This window comes from Leopardus geoffroyi, chromosome E2 (assembly GCF_018350155.1).
Source record: "Leopardus geoffroyi isolate Oge1 chromosome E2, O.geoffroyi_Oge1_pat1.0, whole genome shotgun sequence".
NCBI lineage: Eukaryota > Metazoa > Chordata > Mammalia > Carnivora > Felidae > Leopardus > Leopardus geoffroyi.
In genome coordinates, this window is record NC_059335.1 from 7,335,229 (window position 1) to 7,358,725 (window position 23,497).

Below are 23,497 nucleotides of genomic sequence, written 5' to 3' on the forward strand. Positions count from 1 at the left end.
TGCTTACTCAGGTTTCTACTCAAAGGTCACCTCTTCAAAGAAGACTTCCAGGATTGCCCTGGCTATAAGGGTCTCCTGCCCTTACCGGGACAACAATCCATTGCTCGGTTTATTTACTTATTTATTTTTGCAACACTTGTTAGAGCTGAAACGACCTCATTTATTTGTTTACTGCTTAATGAGCTGTCTGTCCCCTGCCTCCCTCAACTCAGTCCTTGAAAGCAGGGACTCGGATTTATTTGCTGTGATTTTCTTTTTTTTTTTTTTTTCAACGTTTATTTATTTTTGGGACAGAGAGAGACAGAGCATGAACGGGGGAGGGGCAGAGAGAGAGGGAGACACAGAATCGGAAACAGGCTCCAGGCTCTGAGCCATCAGCCCAGAGCCCGACGCGGGGCTCGAACTCACGGACCGCGAGATCGTGACCTGGCTGAAGTCGGACGCTTAACCGACTGCGCCACCCAGGCGCCCCAATTTGCTGTGATTTTCTTAAGCACCCAGCACAGTGCCTGGCACACAGAAACCACTCCATACATTGTTGAATGAATGACAAAAACTGACCAGCACTGCAACAGAAGGAGGCACAGGGTGCCCTGAGGAGAGGCCAAGGACTCTTTCTGAGGAGACAGGGAGGTCTTCTCAGATCAGGGGACATTTGCATGGGGTTTAAAAGGATAAGTAGGAATGTACCAGGTAGAGAAGGAAATGCATTTCTGTCACTTTGTGACCTTGAGAAAATTGCTTGAATGCTCTCTCTACTTCAATTTTCCCCTCTGTGGAATAGAGATAGGATAGACTCCTATGAGAGTTAAATGAGATAATATACACGAAATGCTTACCTGCCAGGACAGTCAATGAAGGGAGCTGTCAAGATGTTATCAATAGCAGTTAGAATGGCACCTAGCACAGAGTGGCTATTCAGTCTCTGGTCTCAAAGATGGACCTCCCGGGGCGCCTGGGTGGCTCAGTCGGTTAAGTGTCCGACTTCAGCTCAGGTCACGATCTCGCGGTCCATGAGTTTGAGCCCCGCGTCGGGCTCTGGGCTGATGGCTCAGAGCCTGGAGCCTGCTTCCGATTCTGTGTCTCCCTCTCTCTCTGCCCCTCCCCCATTCATGCTCTGTCTCTCTCTCTCCCAAAAATAAATAAACGTTAAAAAAATTTAAAAAAAAAAAAAGATGGACCTCCCTTTCTGGAGACAGAGTAAGACACCCAACAACCACGAGTGACATGTATTGTGATGGGGGCAGCATGGGACTCTACAGGAGATGGATAAACAAGTTATATTTGTTGAATGCTTACCATGTGCCCAGCACTCTTGTAAGACTTCAGATGGGTTAATTTGCTCAGTCACCCCGCGACCTGAATTGTTACTACTTCTTAACAGATGGGCCAGCTAAAAGAGGTCCAGTGACTTGCCCAAGGTCACATACCTAATAATGGCCAACATTGAGATTTGGACCCTGGTGGTCCACTTCCAGAGTCCATGCTCTAAAAAAAAAATTTTTTAATGTTTATTTATTTTTGAGAGAGACAGAGAGAGAGAGAGAGACATATATAGTGTGAGTCGGGGAGGGGCAGAGAGAGGGAGACAGAATCTGAAGCAGGCTCCAGGCTCTGAGCTGTCAGCACAAAGCCCGATGTGGGGCTCGAACCCTTGAACCGTGAGGTCATGACCTGAGCTCAAGTCGGATGTTTAACCAACTGAGCCACCCAGGCACCCCTGAGTCCATGCTCTAAAGCATTGTATCAAGTGCACATTCAAGAGGAGCCCAGCCCCAGAGTGATAATCAGGCTTACAGCAACAGAAAGTGGAGGAGTCTGTGAGTGCCCAGGGGAGGAAAAGATGTACTCTTCGTTGAGAAATCACAGAAGACTTCCTGGAGGAGGGGGCATTTAGGCTGAGTCTTGAAGGATGAGTAGGAGTTTACCAGGAAAAGAATATAGAGAAAGACATTCACTCCTTTAATTAACATCTCCTGAGGCCTCCCAAGAAGAGCGCAGCCCTGAAAGGGTGATGCTGGGGACACACAGATGAGTCACATCTGGGCTTGGCCCTGCAGGGGCTGTCCACCTGATGAGGAGGAGGGATGGGGATCGAGGCAGGTAGGATGGGTGGATGGGAAGGACAATGGAGGAGAAGAGATTAAAAAAAAAAAAAAAAAAAAAAACAACGGGCAATGTTCTCAGGACTTGGCCAAGATCTGGTGGTATTAAGAGAAAAGGAAAGCACTTAAGTTCCAGGTATGTTGGGCATGTGGGTCCCTGGTGGGTAGCGATATGAAGGGGATGGGGTAGTTTATGACAAGAGTGGGTGAATCCAGTTGGGACCATATTTCCTCAACCTTCTAGGAGAGAGCTTTGTTCTTGCGGGAAGGGGCCTGGATGCTCAGGGTGGGGCATGCACACGTGCGTGGCTCCTTGCGGTCTCTGCTTTGCTCAGTCTGTGTGTATCTTCCTTTCTCTCCTTCTCTCACCCCTGATCCTTCTATCTCTGTCCTTCTCTCTAATTCCTTCTCTCTCTTTCCCTGCCTTGCCCCATCCTGCCTGCCTCCTTCCTACCGAGTGTCTGTTCTTTCTCCAGCCTCAGCCTGCTTTCTGGAAGGGCGTCCTCCTGCCCAGGACACTGGTCACAGCTCACCACAAGCTTCATTCAAGATCAATTTGCTTCCACCTCAGGACCCAGCCTTAGGGATCATCTTCCTATCCCTCTTCCTCCTCCAGATCACAGGATATCCTGTATCCAGGTCCCACATCCCCAGATTATGGGAATGAGGGTTCCCCTCTCTGGAGATCCCAGGGCCCCTCCCTCATTCCACCAAGCCCTGCAGGTGGGGGGGGGGTCTCCCGCATCACCTCCATTCCCAAGGCCCCCAGTCAAGGCTCCAGGGCTTCCCCCTCCTCCTGGGACATTTCTCAACCCAGATTAATCACAGGGGCGGCCCCAGAGAGGAGGAAGGAGATGGCATGGCTTACCTTAAAGAAGCACCCAGCGCCCCAACGCATGCTCAAGACCCAGGCACCCCGAGGTCATGAGGCTGGGACTCGTCTGTGCTCTGCTTTCTCTCCTGACAGGTGAGGCTCCTGCTGTCCATCCTGCTGCCTGTGCCCACGGCCCCCTGAGAGACCCCTCAACCCCTCCCCCGCTCTCCACCCCCCCCCCCCCCCCCCCCCGACGCTTGCCCTTCCCCTTCCTGCTAGGTATCTCCCAGGTCTCCCCCAGCCCTCCCACCGTGATTGTCATTTACCCCTCTGCCTCTGCCTCCACCCCACCCCAGGGCACGGCGGGGCAGATACCCGAGCAATCGGGGCTGAGGAATGCCGCCCCAACTCGCAGCCCTGGCAGGCCGGGCTCTTCTTCCTCACCCGCCTCTTCTGTGGGGCTTCCCTCATCAGTGACCGCTGGCTGCTCACAGCTGCCCACTGCCGCAAGCGGTGAGTGACCCGGGCACCACTCTGTGTCGACGGGGGGGGGGGGGGGGGGGGGGGGGGGGAGGGGGGAGAGGATAAGGAAAGGGTGGGGGTGGGGTCAAGGGGCCTTCGGAGGGAGGGAGGGAGCTGTGGGCAGGAAGGATTTAGCCTTCATTTCTTTTCCCAAAAGCTCAACTGTTAGAATTGACTCTCCAAATTCTAGAGTCCCAAGTAATCTAATTATTGGAGTCTAAAATTTGAAACTCTTAGAAGCCTAGACTCTGACCCAGAAAAATCCAGAGTCTTGAGCTCCTGAAATCTCAGATCCATGAAATTCAGTGAATTCTAGAATCAGAGATTCAGAGAGTGGTAGAAACTTAGGAGTCCGGCTCTACCCCCAGAGGATATAATCACTCCAGCCACACTGGTAAGTTTACATTTTCTAGTACATGTATTACAAGAGTGAAAAAGAAATGATTAACATTAATGTTAATAATAGATTTGCTTGGAAACACTCAAAATATTATTTCAATTTGCAATCCGCTTTTAAATGTTTATGAATGACTGTTTAGTCTTTTTTTTTTTAATACTACGCCTTTGAAGTCAGATGTATGTTTTACACATACAGCACCTCTCAGTTCAGATGAGCCACATTTCAAGTGCTCAATAGTTGTATAGGATAGCACAACTCTAGAATCTTAGATTCAGTTTCTAGGTAGGTTCATTGAATATAGAAGTTCATGGTCTTAGAATATTGTATTCAGAGTATACTAGAATACTAAGACTTGCAGAATCCTAGGATCTTGCATCAATAGAATTCTAGAAACTTCTATTCATGAATGTCTAGAATCTGGTGAATTAAACATCCCAGAATGCTATCATTCCAGATTCTTAAAATCCCCCAGGTTTTAATTCAGAGAATTCTAGAGCCTCAAACTATTTGAACCCTAGCTTCCTGAATTTCGAAAACCATTGATTTATAGAATTCTAGAGTGATGAAATTCATCTTATAGTCCCAGGATACTAGAATTCTAGGCTCTTTCAGTTCCTGATTTCACTCAGGTAATTTAACACCCCCCCTCAGACTTTTTGATCCAGAGAAATCTAGAATGTTAGAACATTGAATTCATAACCTTCTAGAACATAGAATTCTAGAATTGTGAATTCCTAACATGTTAGAATCTTAGAATTCTAGAATTTAGATTCTGGGCATTCTAATGCCCAGAGTATGAGAATCTAAATGATTCAGTAATCTTTTCTATATTATCTCTGGAAAGGAGTCATTCACCTTGTTCCAATATTCTTCCCTCCAGGAATGAAGCACATGGGGTTGGTATAGAATGTTGTGTGGGAATTTCCCATCAGTCATTGCTCCACGATAGGGTCTCTTTCAGCTCAGGTCTGTGCTTCAGGCTAGGAGAACAATGCTCAGATTTCAGTCCCAAAGACCAAGGAGAGAAGCAGAGATATGGAGGTAGAAAAGATTTAGGCATGAGGACGAGTTGGGGGGGATTGATTTCCCAGATATGGAACCAAGGCAACAAGGTGACAGAGAGTCAAAGATAGAAATAACACCTCATACTCCTTAAATCCTGAATTCTCAATCAGAAGCCTGTTCCCTAAGGTCAGAGGTCAGAGGCTGAGGAATGGACACATATACTCCCAGATAGTCCCCAGCTGTCCTGGGACGTGGACTGGGCTTGCAGTGAGAGAGCTTGAGGGTAGGCCTTAGGAAGACACACATTGAGGGTAAGGGATACGGCTACAGGAAAACTCTGAGTTCATGGATGACCCCTAACTTGGGGATTTTCCATTTCCCATCCCCTTCCATGCATACACACACACACACACACACCAACACACACACAGAGCCACTCCCCGCAAAAGCCACCAGACCTGTGGGGGCAGGAGGTGGGGCTGTTGTTGTATGGTAGGTGGAGCCTGCATGTGCCTACACAGTTCCAGGGGACCCAGGTCACCTTTAAGGCTCCAGGTGGGGCGGGAAGGAAGGCGACTCACTTGGTATGGGACTTGGGAGGGGTGTGAGTTTTGGGGGGAGAGCTACAAAGGTAGAGGCAGATGAAAGGATGGAGTGAGGAGCTGGGGCCCAGAGAGGGTGTATACCTTGCTTAAAATCACACAGCACTCTGGGTCGTACAGAGATGATAGGGGCCCGGGGACAGTGTGTGGCTTGTGGAGCACCCAAGCTTGGTGGACACCCAGCTTGACCTCTGAGGCCTGTCCCAACAGGTATCTGTGGGTCCGCCTTGGGGAGCACCACCTCTGGAGATGGGAGGGTCCAGAGCAACTGTTCCGGGTCACAGACTTCTTCCCCCACCCTGGGTTCAACAAGGACCTCAGAGCCCATGACCATAAGGATGACATCATGCTGATCCGTCTGCCCAGGAAGGCACATCTGGGCCCTGCTGTGCAGCCCCTCAACCTCAGCCAGACCTGCGTCTCCCCAGGCACCCAGTGCCTCATCTCAGGCTGGGGAGCCGTGTCCAGTCCTAAGGGTACAGTGTTGCTCACAACTCAGTCCCTTGTGTCTCACGCTGACGGTCTGAATCCTCTGTTTCTCTGTCTCTGCCTTTTCATCTGATAGATAGGGAAACATTTTAAGACGCTATAAATTGAAGGTGCATCATTATTTTACCACCACTAAGAACAGGGGGGAAAAAAGGTCCCATTAATCCTTGTATGACACCATTTGCTGGAAGACCCTTCCTGGATGTTGGAGATGTTTAAATGTGAAAATACATGCATCTTGGAATGGAAATGAGGTGTACAGAGTGACGCTCTCAGAGTCACCGATCAGCAACCCATTAGCCATATTTAGCTTCCTCGCATCAGTTTTCAGAGTGCCTTGAAAAAACAGTCTGAATTTGTTGCTGCCAACAACTAAAGCCTGGGAGATTTTACACAAAAGCCAAATGTCTGCGTTTGCTGGAAAAATTCAAAGAACTGGCAACGTTGGAGCCACATTCCCCAAAGAGCGGCCATTGGGCAGAATCGGTGGAGGCTGCCCGCTTCAGACCGGATGTGGGTTCTCTGGTTCACTACAGTGCCCCCCAGTGGCTGCTGTGGCTGCACAGTCCCCTCCACCCACTTCTATTTGCTTGTCAAGCCCAACAATGCCATCAATACCCCTCCAACCACTTCTGTTTGCCTGTCAATATCCATATACATGGGTATACGTGTATCTATATGTATATCTATATTATACATGCTGTGTCTCCCTGTGTGTATCTAGTATCTTTTAAGTCTTTATCTCTGTCTCTGCCAATGACCATAAATATCTCCTCCCTTTATCTCACTGTCCTTGGCATTTCTGGGCCTCTTTCCCTCTCTTTCTTCATTGCTTCCTGAGAATCTCTTTCCCCTTAAGAGGTCTACCTCCTGGTATGGTCTCTGCTTTCCTCTGTGTATCATGTATCTCTTCTTGGTTCTTGACTCTCTGACTCTGTTTCTCTGGCTCTCTCCCTCTCCTCAAACATCTGTTTCTCTTTCACGCTATGATTTCTTTTTGTCACTGTGTCTTGTTTCTATCTTTGAGAGTCTTATGCTGTGGTTCTATGGGTCCTCCTTAGGGAAGGGTCTGGATGGAGGGGCTTCTGAGTGTGATGTGCACAACTGCTGATCCTCTATGGGTTGACCTCTTTTGCCAACAGTGCAGTACCCACTCACGCTACAGTGTGCTAACATCAGCATCCTGGAGCACAAACTCTGCCATCGGGCATATCCGGGCCACATCTCTGACAGTATGCTCTGTGCCGGCCTTTGGGAGGGGGGCCGGGGTTCCTGCCAGGTGAGTCCCACTCTGGGGAGGCGGGGAATGGGTATCTTGCCAGATTCCCGGGCCCTAGGGAATTAGGGAGTTGGGCCCCAGACTTCCTGGGTGAAAGCAAGTGGGGATCTGGGACACTTGGGTCCTGGGAGAAGATGGGGCCAAGACCAAGATTCCTGGATTTAAAGGGGACTGTGGGCCCAGACTCCAGGATCTAAAGAAAGAGGAGACTAGTCTTAAAGAACAGACTTTAAGTCCTGAGGGAAGAGGGGACTAGGATCCCAGAAGGCTGGGTGCAGGGTTGAGGTGAGGGGTATGAGCTTTTACTCCTGGGTCTGAGGGAGGAGGGACTGGCCGCCTGGACAACAAGGTGTCAGGAGAGGAGGGCTTCCTGGGAGAAAGATAATATCATGAATACACCCGCTTAACAGTTTCATTGCTCTTCTGCCGCGCACAGGGTGACTCTGGAGGCCCTTTGGTTTGCGAAGGGACCCTGGCAGGTGTGGTGTCTGGGGGTGCCGAGCCCTGCTCCAGACCCCGTCGCCCCGCCGTGTACACCAGCGTATGCCACTACGTGGACTGGATCCGAAAGACCATGGAGGACAACTGAGCTCTCGCGCCTCAGGACCAAGAGAGAAGGGTGGGCGCAGGGGAGCCGGGAATTGCCGGACTCTGGCCTCGGCAGCGCTGAGACGCACTTTGCATATTCAGGCTCCGCCCCTGTTGGCCGACAGCGTCGAAAAGGGCAGGGAGACACCTCCGCCCTGTAGCCCCGCCTTCTATGATGTCACCGAGAGCTGGCACCGCCCCCATGGGACAGCTTCGCCTAGGGCTCCGCTCGGGGAGGTCCTCCACCAGATAGCTCCTCCCCTCGGAGCTTTGCCCAATGAGACTTCCCCCTCTGGATCCCACCCCTTGTAACCCCGCCTCCTCCGTGAGAGATCCCTCCCCCGTGACGTCAGGGGCGCGGCAGCTTCCCCCACTAGGGACTGAGGCGCTGTCGGGCTCCGCCCCTCATGGCCCCGCCCCTGGGCGTTTGAATCCTGGCGGGGTCCCAGCCTGAGAACCAATGGAAGATTTTACAATAAACGCGCGTAGCCGCGCCTTCCGTCCGCCTGCTCCGTGGGATGAAGGAAGGGCAACGGGTGGGCGGCGGTGGGCAGACAGGGAACGGCCACCGTACAGCAATTCCCCCTAAGCCCCTAGCAGGTCCTGCCTAAAGTCTGTCTCCATCAGCCCTATTGCAGCAAGGCGGCTGGGTTCTGCTTGGGCTGGTCCCGTCTCCCCTAGGGGAAGGGGAAACCAGGTCACGGTGCCTCCCAAACCTGCCTTCCCACATCCCGGATCTCTCAGGGGGCAGGGGGCGGGGCCAGATCCGCCCTCAGAAGTCGAGACCAAGAGGACTCACCTTCCTTCCATTCCGAGGTAGTGACAGCAGCCCCCTGCTCCCGCAAGAACCCAGGCTCCAAGTCACTCCTTCTAAAAAGACTGAAGAATTCAGCCCCCAACCCCCTGCTCCCTCAGACCAAAAATTCACGCCTATATTATTCCCCCTCCCCTCTCAGACCCAAAAGTTTGGGTCCCCAGCTCCCCCCAACCGTCAGACCCAGGAGTCCAGAAAGCCAGTCCCTCCTCCCTCAGACCCAGAGTCCAGAATCCCAGCCCCCACTTCCAGACCCAGAGTCCGGGCCTCAAGACCCCTCCTTCCTCAGACCCAGGAGTTCAGACGCCCAGCCCCTACCTCCCCTGAACCCAGAGTCCAGGTCCCCGGCCTACCCCCCCCCTCCCCACCCTCCCCACCCTCGGAGCCAGTAGTCCGCGTCCCCAGCCCTTTCTGATTCAGACCCAGGAGTCACAGCACTGAGGTCCTTCTCTCCCAAGCCCGAGGAGTTCCAGATCCCAGCTCCTCCTCCTTCAAGATTTCTCTTTCAGCCCCTCAGTTCCTTCTCACTCAAACACAGAGTTCCAGTTCCCTGGTGCTCTGCAGGCTCCAGAGGGGGAGGAGGCGGAGCAGGAGGCGGGGATTCCCAGTTAAAAGCCTCCAGAATCTAGTACTCGGCAGACGGAGCTGAACTACCGGGGCCTCTTCCTCTGGGTCTGAATCAGTCGGTGACCCCGCCCCTTGGATTCTGCAAGGTGAGAGGCCAAAGTACTCAGACACAGGCATCAGGCCGGAGCCCCTCCTCCCCCAGGACTACCCCTTCCTCCTTCAAGAGTTAGGAACCTGGCCCCTGGCCCCCTTCTCCACCTCCCCCCCCCCCCAAGACTTAGGAATCTCAACTCCCAGTTTCCAGATCCTGGAGTCCAGGACCCTAATTCTTCCATTCCTTGGAATGTAGGAATCCAGCCCCCACCTCCCCTCCTCAGATTCAGAAATCTGGGGTCTGCCCCCTTCTTCCTCAACCTAAGAAATCTGGATCCCCAGCCCTTTCCTCCTGCAGGACCCACAAAAATGGCTTCGGATGCACTGCTCCCTTATTTCAAGATCCTCCTAGGATTTAGCTCTCCCCCCTCCTCAGGTCTCAGCCCTGCCTTCTCGCTCTCCCAGACCCCACCATGGGACATCCCCCAGCCGCTGCAGTCTGGATCTGGACGTTTTTGCTATTGGTGCTGGAAGCCTGGACAGGTGAGGGGGGCCTGGCGGGAACCTCGGGAATGCCACGGTGGGTGCTTGTGATGGCATGGGGGTGGGGGATGTGAAACACATGATCACGTGTGGGAGCTTCTTCAGGCTTTCCCGAGGGCGGATGGGGGCACACACACACACACACGGCAGCAGGCAGGAGTGAGTCAGGTCTCCTATTGCTGCCTATTGCATGAGCACACCAAGCCTGCAGGGCTGCCTGCTGAGGGGCGCAGATACGCACTGGAGTATACGGGCGTGTGAATGCATGTGGAAGCATGCTTGGGTGTGTGACTTCGTGTGACTCATGGGCTTCAATGAGTGTACGTGTGCATCTGTGTGGCAAGCCAGGGACCTCGCGTGTGAGGGTGTGTGGACATGTGAGGTGGCAGGCAGACGACTTGCCGTGTGTCTGTTTGAACCCATAGTGGCTTTCTTGGCCCCTCCACTGCCGCAGGGGGTGGTGATCCAACCCTCTCCCTTCTGCTGCAGGACACTTGAGGGCACAGGAGTCCAAGGTGCTGGGTGGCCAGGAGTGTGAGGCCCATTCACAGCCTTGGCAGACAGCCTTGTTCCAGGGTGTCCGGCTGCTATGCGGGGGCGTCCTCATCGATGACAACTGGGTCCTCACAGCAGCCCACTGTAAAAAACAGTGAGTTTTTGCCTGGAGCAGAGGTGGGCTGGGGCCTGAGGGGAGGGGCAAAGAAGAGAGCTGGAGATTGAGCTTCTGAAAGAGGAGGGCTGAGGGAGGAGGGGGCCAGGGGCTCATACTCCTGCCTGGGTCCCAGACTACTCTCCACCATTACAGGAAGTACACGGTACGCCTGGGGGAACACAGCCTGAAGAAAAAGGACAGTTCAGAGCAAGAAATGGCTGTGGCTCAGTCCATCCCACACCCCTGTTACAACAGCAGCAGCGAGGACCACAGCCATGATCTCATGCTCATCCGACTACGTGGTCAGGCATCCCTGGGGCCCCAAGTGAAGCCCATCAACCTGGCGGATCACTGCCCTCAAGTTGGCCAGAAGTGCACCATCTCGGGCTGGGGCACCGTCACCAGCCCCCGAGGTAGTAGGAGGCAGAGGAGAAGCTGGCTGGCCCACTGGACCCCAAGCCATTGGCAAAGCTCTGGCTCCAGAAGGAGATAGAGAAGGGACAGTGATTGTGAGTTTGAGACTCACAGGTGGCCCATGTTGGAAACCCCAAAGATCAGAATATTAACAGGAGTGGTGGGAGAAAGAAAACAAAATAGCAGACTGTTAGAGCAGGTTCCCAAAATATGAATGGACGCATGAGTGGATGAAAGAATGTATGCCTCCTTTATGGTGGAGAGTGCCATGTTATGAGAACTTTCATAGCACAGGGTCTTCTATAATCTTCTTAACAGGCTTAGGGTAGATGGGCTCTTCAGTGGCCCAAGAAAACAGGCTCCTACGATCTTCTCCCTCCTGAACCCACGATTCCTGGCACCAGAAACTCTTTTTCTTTACACCCAGGAGTCCAGGCCCTTCCTCCCCCAAGACGCATAGTCTAGTTTCCAGCTCATTCCTCACTCTGGACCCAAAAAGTCTGGACCTCCATTGAAGCCCTCCCTTTGGGACTTCAGAGTCCAGGCAGCTCCTCACCCTACGTCACAGTGAAAGAATTGAGGCTCAGCTCAGAGAGGCGTGTGATTCACCAAGAAGCAGCAAAGCCAGGACTCAGGTCCCTGCCTGTCTGGCTCTTACTTCTAAGGAGACAAGGGACACTGTGGAAACCCACTGGCTCATGAATCAGGTCAGGTCCGTTCACACCATGCTCTGCCCTTTTTTCTGGGCAAGTCCCTTTCCATCTCTCGGCCTCACTTTCCTCATCTGCAAAATAGGGATAATTGACCAATAGATTTTTTTGAAGTTTATTTATTTTATTTTTGAGAGAGAGAGAGAGAGGGAGGGAGAGGGAGGGAGAGGGAGAGAGAATGAGTAGGGGAGGGGCAGAGAGAGAAAATATCCCAAGCACACTCAGCACTGTCAGCAGAGCCTGATGCGGGGCTCAAACCCATGAAACGTCAGTTCATAACCTGAGCAGAAACCAGGAGTTGGACGCTTAACTGACTGATGCACCCAGGTGCCCCTGACCAATAGATTTTTAAGCTCCATAAGGGTTCAGGTTAAAGCTCTTTTCTTCATGGTGCATTCCTAGTGCTCAGGATGGTTCTTGGTATACAGTAGGTACTCAATAAATATTTGTTGAATGAATGCATGGATGACTGAATTATGGATGAATGAATGTATCCCTCTTTTAAAAAGCAATTGTGAGTTCAGATGTCTTACAATCAATGAGATTGTGAGTATACAGCTTCTGGAGAATGGAGGTGCCAGATAGAAGTTTTTTCCCTTCAAGTCTATTGCTCAAAGGTTAATAAGAAAGATTAATTCCATTTTCTTTCTTTTTTAAATTGAAGTATAATTGGCACACAATATTCTATTATTTATTTTTAATTTTTTAAATTTTATTTTAGAAAGAGAGAGTGCAAGCTAGGAAGAGGGGTGGGGGTGGGGAGAGAGAGAGAGTCTCAAGCAGACTCCATGCTCAGTGAGCAATCTCGTGCAGGGTTCAATTCCACGACCCTGGGATCATGACCTGGGCTGAAATCAAGAGTTGGACACTCAACTGACTGAGCCACCCAGGTGCCCTGCAATATTCTATTAGTTTTGTGTGTAAATATAATGACTGGACATTTGTATACACTGAAAACTGATCACCATAATAAGTCTAGGTACCGTCTGTCACCATACAAAGTTGTAACAATATTATTGACCATATTCCCCATGGTGTACATTACATGGTTAATTCCACTTTTAGTCATTAATTCAATTTTTTTGTAAGCATCTGGTAGTCCCAGCTGCTGTATCGTGTGAAGTCCCTATCCTATGGATTTGCATGCTAGGTGGGGGAAATAGACAATAAACAAAAATACATATAAAATGAATTATTAGGTAGAGTTAAGTGATATAATGAAGTATCATGGAGAGTTAAGAGGATAGGGAGAGATAGAGGGGTGGTGTCTTCATTAGAATGGTCAGGGAAGGCTTCTAAAATGAAGTGACTTTTGGGAGAAGTAGGATTTAGCTGAATTGGGGTGGTCTGGGGATGGGAAGATTGGAGAGACAGGGTCATAGGTGTCACAAGGGGGCACCTCCATGTCTTTCAGTCACCTGATCCTTAATTTGCGAATGACTTTGGGATGGGGCACCTGGGTGACTCAGTTGGTTATAAGTATCCAAGTCTGAGTCTCAGCTCAGGTCTTGATCTCAGGGTTGTGAGTTCAAGCCCCACATTGGGCTCCACACTGGGTGGTAAAGCCTAGAAAGTACGAAATAAAGCAAAAAAGCAAGAAGGAAGGAAGGAGGGAAGGAAGGAAGGAAGGAAGGAAGGAAGGAAGGAAGGAAGGAAGGGAGGGAAGGAAGAAGGAAAATGACAGGACTCTGGGCAAGAAACAGAAGGTAAGGTCCAACAGCCTTTCTCTAGATGTTGGAAAGGAAACTGCAGGGGCCATAGCTTTGTTTAATATGGTGAGACGTGATGTGCCCTGCAAAAGGTGTCAGAAAACCCTCCTGTGCAGCCATGCATGTACAGAAGGGAGGTTAGATTCACCTAGGGACTGAGGGAAATGGTTACTCTCTCTGGGAACTTACAACCTCTGCCCCCTCAGAGAATTTTCCTGACACCCTCAACTGCGCAGAAGTAGAAATCTTTCCCCTGAAGAAGTGTAAAGATGTCTACCCTGGGGAAGTCACAGATGGTATGATTTGTGCAGGAGACAGCAATGGGGCCGACTCATGCCAGGTGAGTGACTTCTGAAACCCCCTTCTTCCCTTGGCCTTCAATGCCCATGGAGGCTTGGGGCTTGGCATCAGGGGAAACTCAAAGAGTTAGCACCCAGAGAAGTTATACTCCATGTCTAGAGCGGGAAGCAGGTTCAGAGAAGGCCACACTCTCCCTGCAGGTCACACCGCACAGGGATCAGGAACGCTAAATTGTCGCTATCGTTTTCTTGGGAACTCTTGTCTTCAGGATAGGGTGCAGACAGAGGAAGGGATAAAGGGAGCAAGAGAAGATGTCCATGCGGGAAAGAGTCTGAAGCTAGAGGGTGAGCAAGCTCCCTGCTCCCTTCCGCAGGAATTTGTGCTGACTCTATCACTGACCAGGTAGCCAGCCACCTTTCTTTGGGACCTGATTGGGTTTCCTAGCACGGTTCCTTGGGAAACAATACTCTCTTGCCAACTGGCCAGAGAATGGTGCCACTGACTTTAATCCTCCTTCAATGAGCTCCCCATCCCCAAGATAACAAATCTTGGGATTTGCCATAGATGTAACAGTCGTTCTTATTTGGCTGCAGTTTCAGTCTTCAGGGCTCCCCCAGCTTTGTCTCCCTCATGGAAGTCCCACCCCCTTTGCTAATGATTGGTCCCTGAAGACAATGCTTCCATGCTTTCTTTCCCGTTGGCCAGGAATGAAATCATTTCCATCAGTGTCCTCCCAGGAAATCTAATCTCTCAGGATGGTTCCAGTTCCATAGAGACAAAGATCTCTTCCCAAAAGACCCCACCATTGCCCCTTGCACGTGTGTGTGTGTGTGTGTGTGTGACCACAAGAGCTCTGCTCCTTCCCTCTCTCTTTGGTAACCGGATTCAAAGATCTGTTCGCCACTGGCAGGAACCAAGACATCAGTTCAGTCCCCTCCATGTAATCCTCACTGTCTTCTTTCTGACTTGGACGTTTGAGACATCATTCTCTTCCCTCCTTGGTCAGGATGTCCCCCGTTGCCCTTGCACACCCAGTGTGTGTCCCAGTACATGAAGCCCCACCTTTCTCTGTCACCATTGGTCCCAGGATACAATGCTCTTATCCCTATTGGTTAGAGGAACCAATCAGCTACAGAACTAGTACTAAATGTGGGATGCAGCAGGGGATCTTAGGTGAAAGTATTCTCTTACTCTCCCCTTCCAGGGAGATTCCGGGGGCCCGCTGGTGTGTGATGGTGTTCTCCAAGGCATCACATCCTGGGGATCAGACCCCTGTGGGCGGCCCGAGAGACCTGGTATCTACACCAACATTTGCCGCTACTTGGACTGGATCAAGAAGACCATAGGCAGCAGGGGTTGATGCTAGGACAAGCTCTGGACCCGCTTCAATAAACTCACAACTCAGCCTTGCTCCTTGCCTGTCTGTGCTTCCTCCTTGCTGGGAGGGATGGAAAGACGGGGGTCTGCGCCTTGCTGGGACATTTGATGGGTGGTCTACAGAGATTAAGACCACCCCCCACCCCATGGCCACTGTGGCTACCACCATTGCCTGGAGTGACCCCCTTTATTTCTGGAAGGGCTTGGAGGAATGGGAGGTTAAATTCAGGGGAGAAGACACACAAGGATTTCCAAATATCCGATGGGTTGGCCTGCAAAAGACAGATTTGAAAGAATTTCTTTTTTTTAATTAATTAATTTATTTTGAGAGAGAGAGCTTGTACAAGTGGAGGAGGGGCAGAGAGAGAGAGAGAATCCCAAGCAGGCTCCACCTTGTCAGTGACGTGGGGCTCAAACTCACAAACCATGAGATCGTGGCATGAGCCGAAATCAAGAATTGGATGCTTAACTGACTGAGCATCCCCAGAAGAATTTCTGTTTAGTTGTTCCAAGCAGCTAAAGTGTTTCTAAGCTTTGCAGGGAGAGTTCCCCTTCCTCATTTTAAAAATTATAAGAGGGGTGCCTGGGTGGCTCAGTCAGTTAAGTTTCCGGCTTTCACTCAGGTCATGATCTCATGGTTTGTTGAATTCAAGCCCCATGGCGGGCTCTGTGCTGACAGCTCGAGCCTGGAGCCTGCTTGAGATTCTGTGTCTCTCTCTCTCTGCCCCTCCCCTGCTCGCACTTTCTCCCTCTCTCAAAAACAAACATTTAAAAAATTAAAAAAAATTATAAGATATGTAAAGTGCAGGAAATACACGAACACCTTAAATATGCACCTATGGAACTAGCACCCAGGTGAAGAAATAGAACACGGACAGCCCCCAGAAGTCTGGGAGACAGATTATTTTTCCCCCTTAGGAGAAACAGAAATCTTTCTCACAGCTTAGAGCTTTTCTGCTGTGGTATGAGGCAATGAGTCACTTCATTGAAGGTGCCCAAACTGAAGTATGGAGGAAAAGAGATTTGGAGGGAGTTTTCATCAAAGCAGAGGCTAAATGTAAGTCGTCTTGAGAAAGATGTGTGTGGAGTGGGTAGTTATTGTAAGGATATAAATAAATTGCAACGGGGGCGGGGGGGAGACTAGCTCCACTCTATCACATCTCCATGTATGTTTCATTCCTTTCTTGCTACCAACCTCTAACTCATTTATTTGACTCTCTGACGCCTTTCTCTACATGCTTCTGCATTTTCATGGTGCTGGCTCCCTGGTGCGCTTATCCAGTCTCTCTCCTTACTTCATAACCGCTGAACTTCACCTATACCTGCCACCAACTGCTTTGCTTCCTAGGGATTTCCCACATTATATACCAATACGAGAGAATCCCATTGGTCCAGGTCAATTTTTCTCCTTCAGCCACATGATAGGTTATTGAATGGCCAATGGTTTGACTGCATTCTGGTCAGGTGACCAGTCCCATCCAATCAGTGGCTATGTGGAATCAGGGGCTACAAGTTGTCTGGACGTGGGCTGTGGGTGCAGCAATTCTCCGCAAGGGGTGTGGGTGTGCTGGATGTCTTGCATGACATACATCAATCTCTATCCTCTGTGAAAGTCCCCGAATACCAGAAATCCTGAGGAAGTCTTTCATGCCTGATAGTAAACTCCTGGAGCTGGGGATACATTTCTGGAGGTGAGACTCAAGGGTCATCTCGGCCTAAAGAATTGTTTTAGAATTTTTATTATGAATAATTTCAAGCATATATAAAATGGTGTAGAAATCCTTGTACACCAACTGAATCAAAACCAGTTCTTTCTCCTCTACTACACACTTCTCTAATGTGGGAATATTTTGAAACAAACATTAGCTATCATTTTGTTCTCAAATATGTTCATTTGTATTATTTTTTTTAAATTTTTTTTTCAACGTTTATTTATTTTTGGGACAGAGAGAGACAGAGCATGAACGGGGGAGGGGCAGAGAGAGAGGGAGACACAGAATCGGAAACAGGCTCCAGGCTCTGAGCCATCAGCCCAGAGCCCGACGCGGGGCTCGAACTCACGGACCGCGAGATCGTGACCTGGCTGAAGTCGGACGCTTAACCGACTGCGCCACCCAGGCGCCCCTGTTCATTTGTATTTTTAAAACAGTATGGCAAGTTACAGTTCATGGGCCAAATCTCAAGAGGTATAAATAGCTTTTACTACTTGATTTGATGCCAGGGAGCATTAATTTTGAACCCTAATTAAGCAAGATGTTATCCCGCCAAAAGAATTCCATTTTGCTGATTAATAGACCTGTATGACAAAAATTGGTAACAAATGATTATTTTGAATTTCATCAGTTAAAAATGTTGGTGGGGGGGCCTGGGTGGCTCAGTTGGTTAAGCGTCTGACTCTTAATCTCAGCTCAGGTCTTAATCTCAGGGTCATGAGTCCAAGTCCCTCATTGGGTTCCACCGTGCAGCCTAGTTAAAATTTTAAAAATGCATGGAAATTTATTTTCTTTCTTGTTATGTGGATACCTACATAATATCCTCAATTTTGCCTCATGGTCTAGAAAGCCTAAAATATACACTATTTGGTCCTTTATTGGAAAAGTTTGCCAACTCCAGCTCTAAAATATAGACTCTTTTAAAACATAAAAACCTTATGTTATCACCGCTTACAGAGTTAGTAATAATTCCTTAATATCATCCAATATCCAGGTGATACTTAAATGTCCCCAATGGAATATAAACCAGAGAATACTTGAAGATTGATTTATACCATTAAGTAGGGGCATGACTGAGGTCAGTGAGGGGAAGAGACTTGTCCAAAGTCAACCAAAATTCAGGAATCTGGGAGGGGTCAACCAAAATTCAGGGGTCTGGGAGGAAATCAGAGCACTAGGCATGGACAAAAGCTGGAAGGAGCCACTTAGTCAGGGAGCTTTTGGATAGCAACGTCAGAGTCCAAAATGAGTTCAAAATGGCTTATGTACAAGAAGAGATTGATTGATTTAGGTGGCTAAGAAGGCTGTGGGGATGGTTCATGATGTCAGAGGATGTGACATGGGTACCAGAGTCTCAAGTACTTGAAATAGTGACTTAAGCCAATTAGCTCTCTCTCACACACTCACACACTCTCTCTCTTTGACACTTTCTCTCTGACACTCTGCCTACTTCTCTCTGCTTCTGTTTTTGTTTTTGTTTTTGTTTTTTTTATGTGTAAGCTGTTTTTCAACTCTGCTTGTCTCTTTCCTTCTCCTTTGGGTCTCATTCTAGCCCCTGTAGACAGACTTTTTCAGAGGAAGGGAACCTAGCAGCTACTGACACACCCAATTAAGCAAACACAGTAGAAACAAAGATCTCCATTCTCCTGGCATCTTGATATTACTCCCAAGGAAGAACTCTGATTGACTGAAGAACTCAGCTTGAACTGAGCCCACCCCTTTGGATCAATCGTTGTTGCCAGGGAGGAAACAATGCTTTTGTCGGCTTGGCCTGGGTCATGCATCAATCACAGTGGTTGGGTGGGCAGATGGTAAGGTTTGGAGAACTATGATTGAAACTTTCACCAGAACTATCTGAAATAAAAGAGCAGCTTCCCAAAAGAAGTGGGGAGCTGTTCTTGAAAGAAGAGGGAAGAGAATCCAGGAAGTCAGAAACAATAGGCCTTCGGAACCCAAGAGGCTGAGTCAGGAGGTTCCAGGGTCACAGTGTCCAGGATCCCTCAGGGCAAGGCACAGCTGGCAGGATAACCAGATGCCTGTTCTCAGGCATGATCATGAGCTGGAGGATGAGTCATCACGCAAAGGTTCAGGACACAGGTTTGAGGGCAAGGGAGATATGAGGCTGGGTATCTGTGTGGGACTTGAGAGCGGGTGCTGGTGCTAAACCCACAGGGCACAGGAGGGCTGGGACTTGGAGGTCTCACCAGCGTGGGGTTATGCATCCTTAATAGGCTCATAGGGTCCTGAGTCCATTTGGAGCCAAATAAAACTTCCAGGGTGTGTGACAGTATCCCAGGAAAATTTTCTTCTCAGAGTGTGTGTTTGTACAATCATAATGCTATGGGCAATCCTCAGCATTTGAATTCTGCTTCTTCTGACTCCTTAGCTATATGACTTTGCTCAAGTGGTCAAACCTCTTTTAAACCTCCATTTTATCATCTATAATATGGGGAAGACAGTCCTAACTTGGACCCATGTGAGAAATAAAAATGAGTTCTGAGAAGTGCCGGGCACGTCACACTGCAGGTACACAAGAAATGAAAGCTGCTTCATTCTGGATTGATGGGGTAAGGAAGCTAATATTAACTCAGCATATGCTGTGTGTATGTCCGTTTTCTTTTAGTAATTTTATTTAATCCTCCCGTTTGCCTTGAGAAGTAAATTTTTCTCTCCCCCACTTTATTTATTTTATTTTTTTAAACGTTTATTTATTTTTGAGACAGAGAGAGATAGAGCATGAACGGGGGAGGGTCAGAGAGAGAGAGGAAGACACAGAATCCGAAGCAGGCTCCAGGCTCTGGGCTGTCAGCACAGAGCCCAACCCGGGGCTCGAACTCACAGACCTCGAGATCATGACCTGAGCCGAAGTCGGACGCTTAGCCGACTGAGCCACCCAGGCGCCCTCTCCCCCACTTTAAAGAAAGGCAAAGTGAGGCTCAGAAAAAATGAAGTCACTTACCTGAAATCACAGGACTGGCAATTAGGATTCACACCTGGGTTGGTCTGACTTGTGAGGCCAAGTTCTTTCTCTCACACCACATGGCTGAATGGCTCAGGGGTTAAGGAAAGACAGTCCACAGTTGGCAAATCTGTGGATGACAGTGGTTTGCAAACTAGTATACTAGTATTTATTTAAGTACCTCCTATGTTCCCTGGTGTGGGCTGGGTATGAACATCAGGTTTGTTCCTTCTGCTCATGTTTAGGTGTTTAGCAACAACATGAGATTAAATAATTAAACACAGAAAGACAGACATTCAGAGCACAACAGAGGAGAAGTGCAGGGGATGTATGAATGAATACCAGGGCTCCAGAGGAATGGGGCTCCTTTCTTCTTTCTGACAGAATGCTGATGAGGCAGGGAGCTGAAGAGAGAATCCAGGGATAAAGATTTGGGCACTAGATGACAAATTGGAAGTCTTACTAAAATTTCCCTCCTTAAGAAGCCAGGAGAGAAAGATAGATTACTGACTCACAGGGCTATGAGGTTAAGTGGCCTGGGGTCTACTCCTTCTTGATTTGGGAGCCCAAGTCAGGAAGGCTGACATCCCTCAAGGCCAGGGTCCTCCTGTGGAATTGGTGACATCAGGAGTCTGAGTTCTGGGGTCTCATTTTGGATTTGATGAGAGTAAATGTCTTAGAAAGTTTGGGGACTTAGCTTGAATTTAGTCAGTATAGGATCAATATTAGTATGGTGTTAGTTGGTAGACTTTATTTTAGAACTTGTATGAAACAAAGAGTCAAGGTGGTGTGTGGAATTGGGAAAATGAAGGCGGGGGTGGGGAAAGGAGTTGGGCATGGAAATTAATATGGAATTTCAGATAGAAATTGGGTTGAAGAGGAGAATAGGGCTGGAAGTGGAGCCAGAGTGTTAAGATTAGTGTGATTTGGGGGTGAGTTCATGGAGAATATGTCAGCGTGGGCCTTCTGGAATATTACAGGGATGGGCACTATAATATTACAGGGATGGGTCAGGCTTGGGACTGAGGCTATGGTGACATTCAGTTTTGGTCAAGGTTGAGTTTGGTTTATGGTTAGGGATTCAGGGTTTGGGTCAAGGTTTATGGTTGATTGAGGTGTAAGCCATAGCTCAAGCTAACATTTGGAGTCAGGGACTTGGTCAAGTAAGTTAGAATTGGACAAGGATAAAGCAGAATTGAGGGTTAGGTTTGGGTATGAACTGAGGTTTCAGGTTAAGACTCGGGTTTGTGTCAAGATTGGTGTTGCAAGGGGTGCCTGGGTGGCTCAGTCGGTTGAGTGTCTGACTTCGGCTCAGGTCATGATCTCGGTTCGTGGGTTCAAGCCCCGCATCAGGCTCTGTGCTGGCAGCTCAGAGCCTGGAGCCTGCTTTGAATTTTCTGTGTCTCCCTCTCTCTCTGCCCCTAACCCACTCGCATTCTGTCTCTGTCTCTCTCAAAAATAAATAAACATTAAAAAAAAAATTGGTGTTGTGAACTGTGTCAGTAAGAATTGTGCTTGAAGCCAGTGACTGAGGTCTTTCTCACCTTCTCATGAGCACTTGATCATATCTGATCAGGCCTTCTCAATGGCACCATCATCCATTGAGCAGGAGACTTGAAGTCTTAACAACTGTCTCTCACACCACAACATCCATTTAATCCATGCCTAACGCCTATTGATTTTCTTCTCTGAGCACACATTGAATCTATTCTCTTATTTCCATCTTCACCTCCTAAATGGCCTTATCCAAGTCACCATCATCTCTCATCTGGATTATAGCAATAGTCTCCTTATGTGTCTACATCCCCTTAAAATCCATCCTCCATATAGCAGGTAGAGTGACATTTTGCAAACACAAATCTTGTTATGTCACTCTGTGACTGAAGTCCAAGTCGTTCACCATTGTCTACAGAATAAAGTCAAACTCGCCATGACACACAATGTTCTTTACCATCTGGCTCCAGCCAACTCCCTGTCTCTGAGTTCCATCCATGACTCCTTTCCATCTCAGAGCCTTTGCACATACAGTTTCATCTAAATGATATACTTTCCAATCCCTTCCCATTTTATTCTAGTTAAAATTTACCGTTCTTTCAACTCTTAGCTCGTTGCCACTTCCTGGGTCAAGGTCTCCAGGAAGTGCTTTCCTTCAGAGCACACATTGGACTTGTAATTTTACATTTATTTATGAATTATGCATCTTTATTTTACACTAGACTGTCAGCTCCTTGAGAGAAGGAACTCTGTCCAGGTTTGTGCACCATAGTATCCTCAGCATCTAGCCCAGCCTGTGTATATAGATGGTGCTCAATACATATGAAGGATTGGATCTGAAAGGCAATGTGGAAGGAGGGCTGGAAAGAGAACTAGGATTGGAGGCAGGACTGGGTTTGTTGATTACTGCGGCTTCAAGGTACAGATTCAAGTTAGAACTGGGTTTGGATTCATGGTTTAGGATCAGATTTGAATTTAACATTGAGGTTTTATTAAGGAAGATTTTGGCTGTAGGAACCAAAAACTCCAAATCAGATAGGAAACCTGAAGAAGTCACAAGATGAAGAAGCACCATAGTCGGTTAATTCACTAGCTTAGAGACCTCATCAAAGACCCCATTTATCCCCATCTCTCTCTTTGGCCATCATCACTGTTTTGGCTTGGTCTGCCAGATGTTTCTCTCCGTGGTTCCAGCAGAACTGCCACAGTTCCATAACTTACATCCAAAAGGGACGTCATCTGGCAGAAGAAAAGAGAACTCTTCAGGTGTCACTTTTGGAAATAAGACAGTCTTTCCTAGAAGTGCCCCAATGATCTTCCTCTCATTATTGGCCAGGAAGGCCTTTCATGTCCGTGTCTAAACCAGTCACTGGCAAGCAGAGTATGGGTTTCATGTTTGGTGCTTTACTGCACTAAAGTGTAAGGATGAAAGATTATCCAATCAAAATTGGGGTGCTCATAGAAAGGCAGAATGAGTGAATGCTTGGGTAGGCAACAATAATGCCTATTATGTTATGGGACAAAGGTAGAATAGAGTTGGGGTTGGCATTCAGATGAGATTTGGGCTGATAGCTGAGGAACCAGTTACATTTTGGAGGTCTGCTTTGGAAGTCGGGGCAATTCCACTTTTAGGAATTTGCCTTCAAGTAATAATCAAATAATGGTTCCCATTTCATTTAAAGTAAAAGCCTAAGTTCTACATTGGTCTTCAAGACTCTATGTCCTTTGAGTCCTGTTATGTCTCTGATCTCATGGTCTGACCTTGTCCCCCTTGGTCATTCAGCTCCAGTCAAAACCTCTTCCCTGTTAGAATATTCTAGTCTCACACTTGCATGTTTGCTCTGCCTGGAACTCACTACCCAGAAGTCGCTACATGGATCTATTCATCATCTCCTTCAGGATTTTGCTAAGATGTCACCTTCACATGGGAGTCTTTCTAATCATTGTTCCCAACTGTATAACCTTAGGGATTTCTGAGAGTGGAGAGAACCAAGAACTCCCTATCCCTCTTCCTGTTTTTATTTTTCTCCGTAGCACTTACCACCACCTAACAAACAATATATTTTATGTACTTATTTTTGTATTCATGGTCTCCACCTGCTAGGAGAGCCTCTGTGAAGGAATTTTTGTCTGCTTTGTTGACTGCTGTGTCCCCAGGAGCAAAACAGTGTCTGGCAGAGTAGATGTCCAAAGGATACTTGAATGAACACAAGGAACAAAGATGAATGTACAAAGAAGTTAGTTCACCCCAGCATTATTATAACTAAAACTATCCAAATATACTCCAGTTTGAAACACATTACATAAATCATGGTACAATCATAGAATGGAATACTATCTGTGGAAGGA

At 48.5% G+C, this 23,497-nt stretch overlaps 2 protein-coding genes across 4 annotated transcripts; both read left to right on the top strand.

Annotated features, from left to right (window-relative positions):
* Window positions 1-1,686: 1,686 nt before the first annotated feature.
* On the top strand, window positions 1,687-8,299 carry KLK9 (kallikrein related peptidase 9). The gene is made up of 6 exons (XM_045441684.1): window positions 1,687-2,241; window positions 2,934-3,072; window positions 3,276-3,432; window positions 5,659-5,924; window positions 7,080-7,216; window positions 7,653-8,299. Exons 2-6 carry the CDS (start codon window positions 3,030-3,032, stop codon window positions 7,803-7,805), a joined length of 756 nt encoding a protein of 251 aa, XP_045297640.1. The 5' UTR covers window positions 1,687-2,241; window positions 2,934-3,029; the 3' UTR covers window positions 7,806-8,299.
* Window positions 8,300-9,023: 724 nt separating this feature from the next.
* Window positions 9,024-15,016, top strand: KLK8 (kallikrein related peptidase 8). Of its 3 annotated transcripts, none has more exons than XM_045441682.1 (6): window positions 9,024-9,331; window positions 9,744-9,821; window positions 10,311-10,470; window positions 10,627-10,886; window positions 13,513-13,646; window positions 13,875-14,027. In XM_045441682.1, the coding sequence occupies exons 2-6, from the start codon at window positions 9,752-9,754 to the stop codon at window positions 14,010-14,012; spliced, it is 762 nt and encodes a 253-aa protein (XP_045297638.1). In that variant the 5' UTR covers window positions 9,024-9,331; window positions 9,744-9,751; the 3' UTR covers window positions 14,013-14,027. The 3 variants fall into 3 exon arrangements, with proteins under 3 accessions (XP_045297638.1, XP_045297636.1, XP_045297635.1); XM_045441680.1 differs by lacking the exon at window positions 13,875-14,027 and adding an exon at window positions 14,811-15,016 and having other exon boundaries at window positions 9,028-9,331; window positions 9,715-9,821; XM_045441679.1 differs by lacking the exon at window positions 13,875-14,027 and adding an exon at window positions 14,811-15,016 and having other exon boundaries at window positions 9,034-9,331.
* The last annotated feature ends 8,481 nt before the right edge of the window (window positions 15,017-23,497 follow it).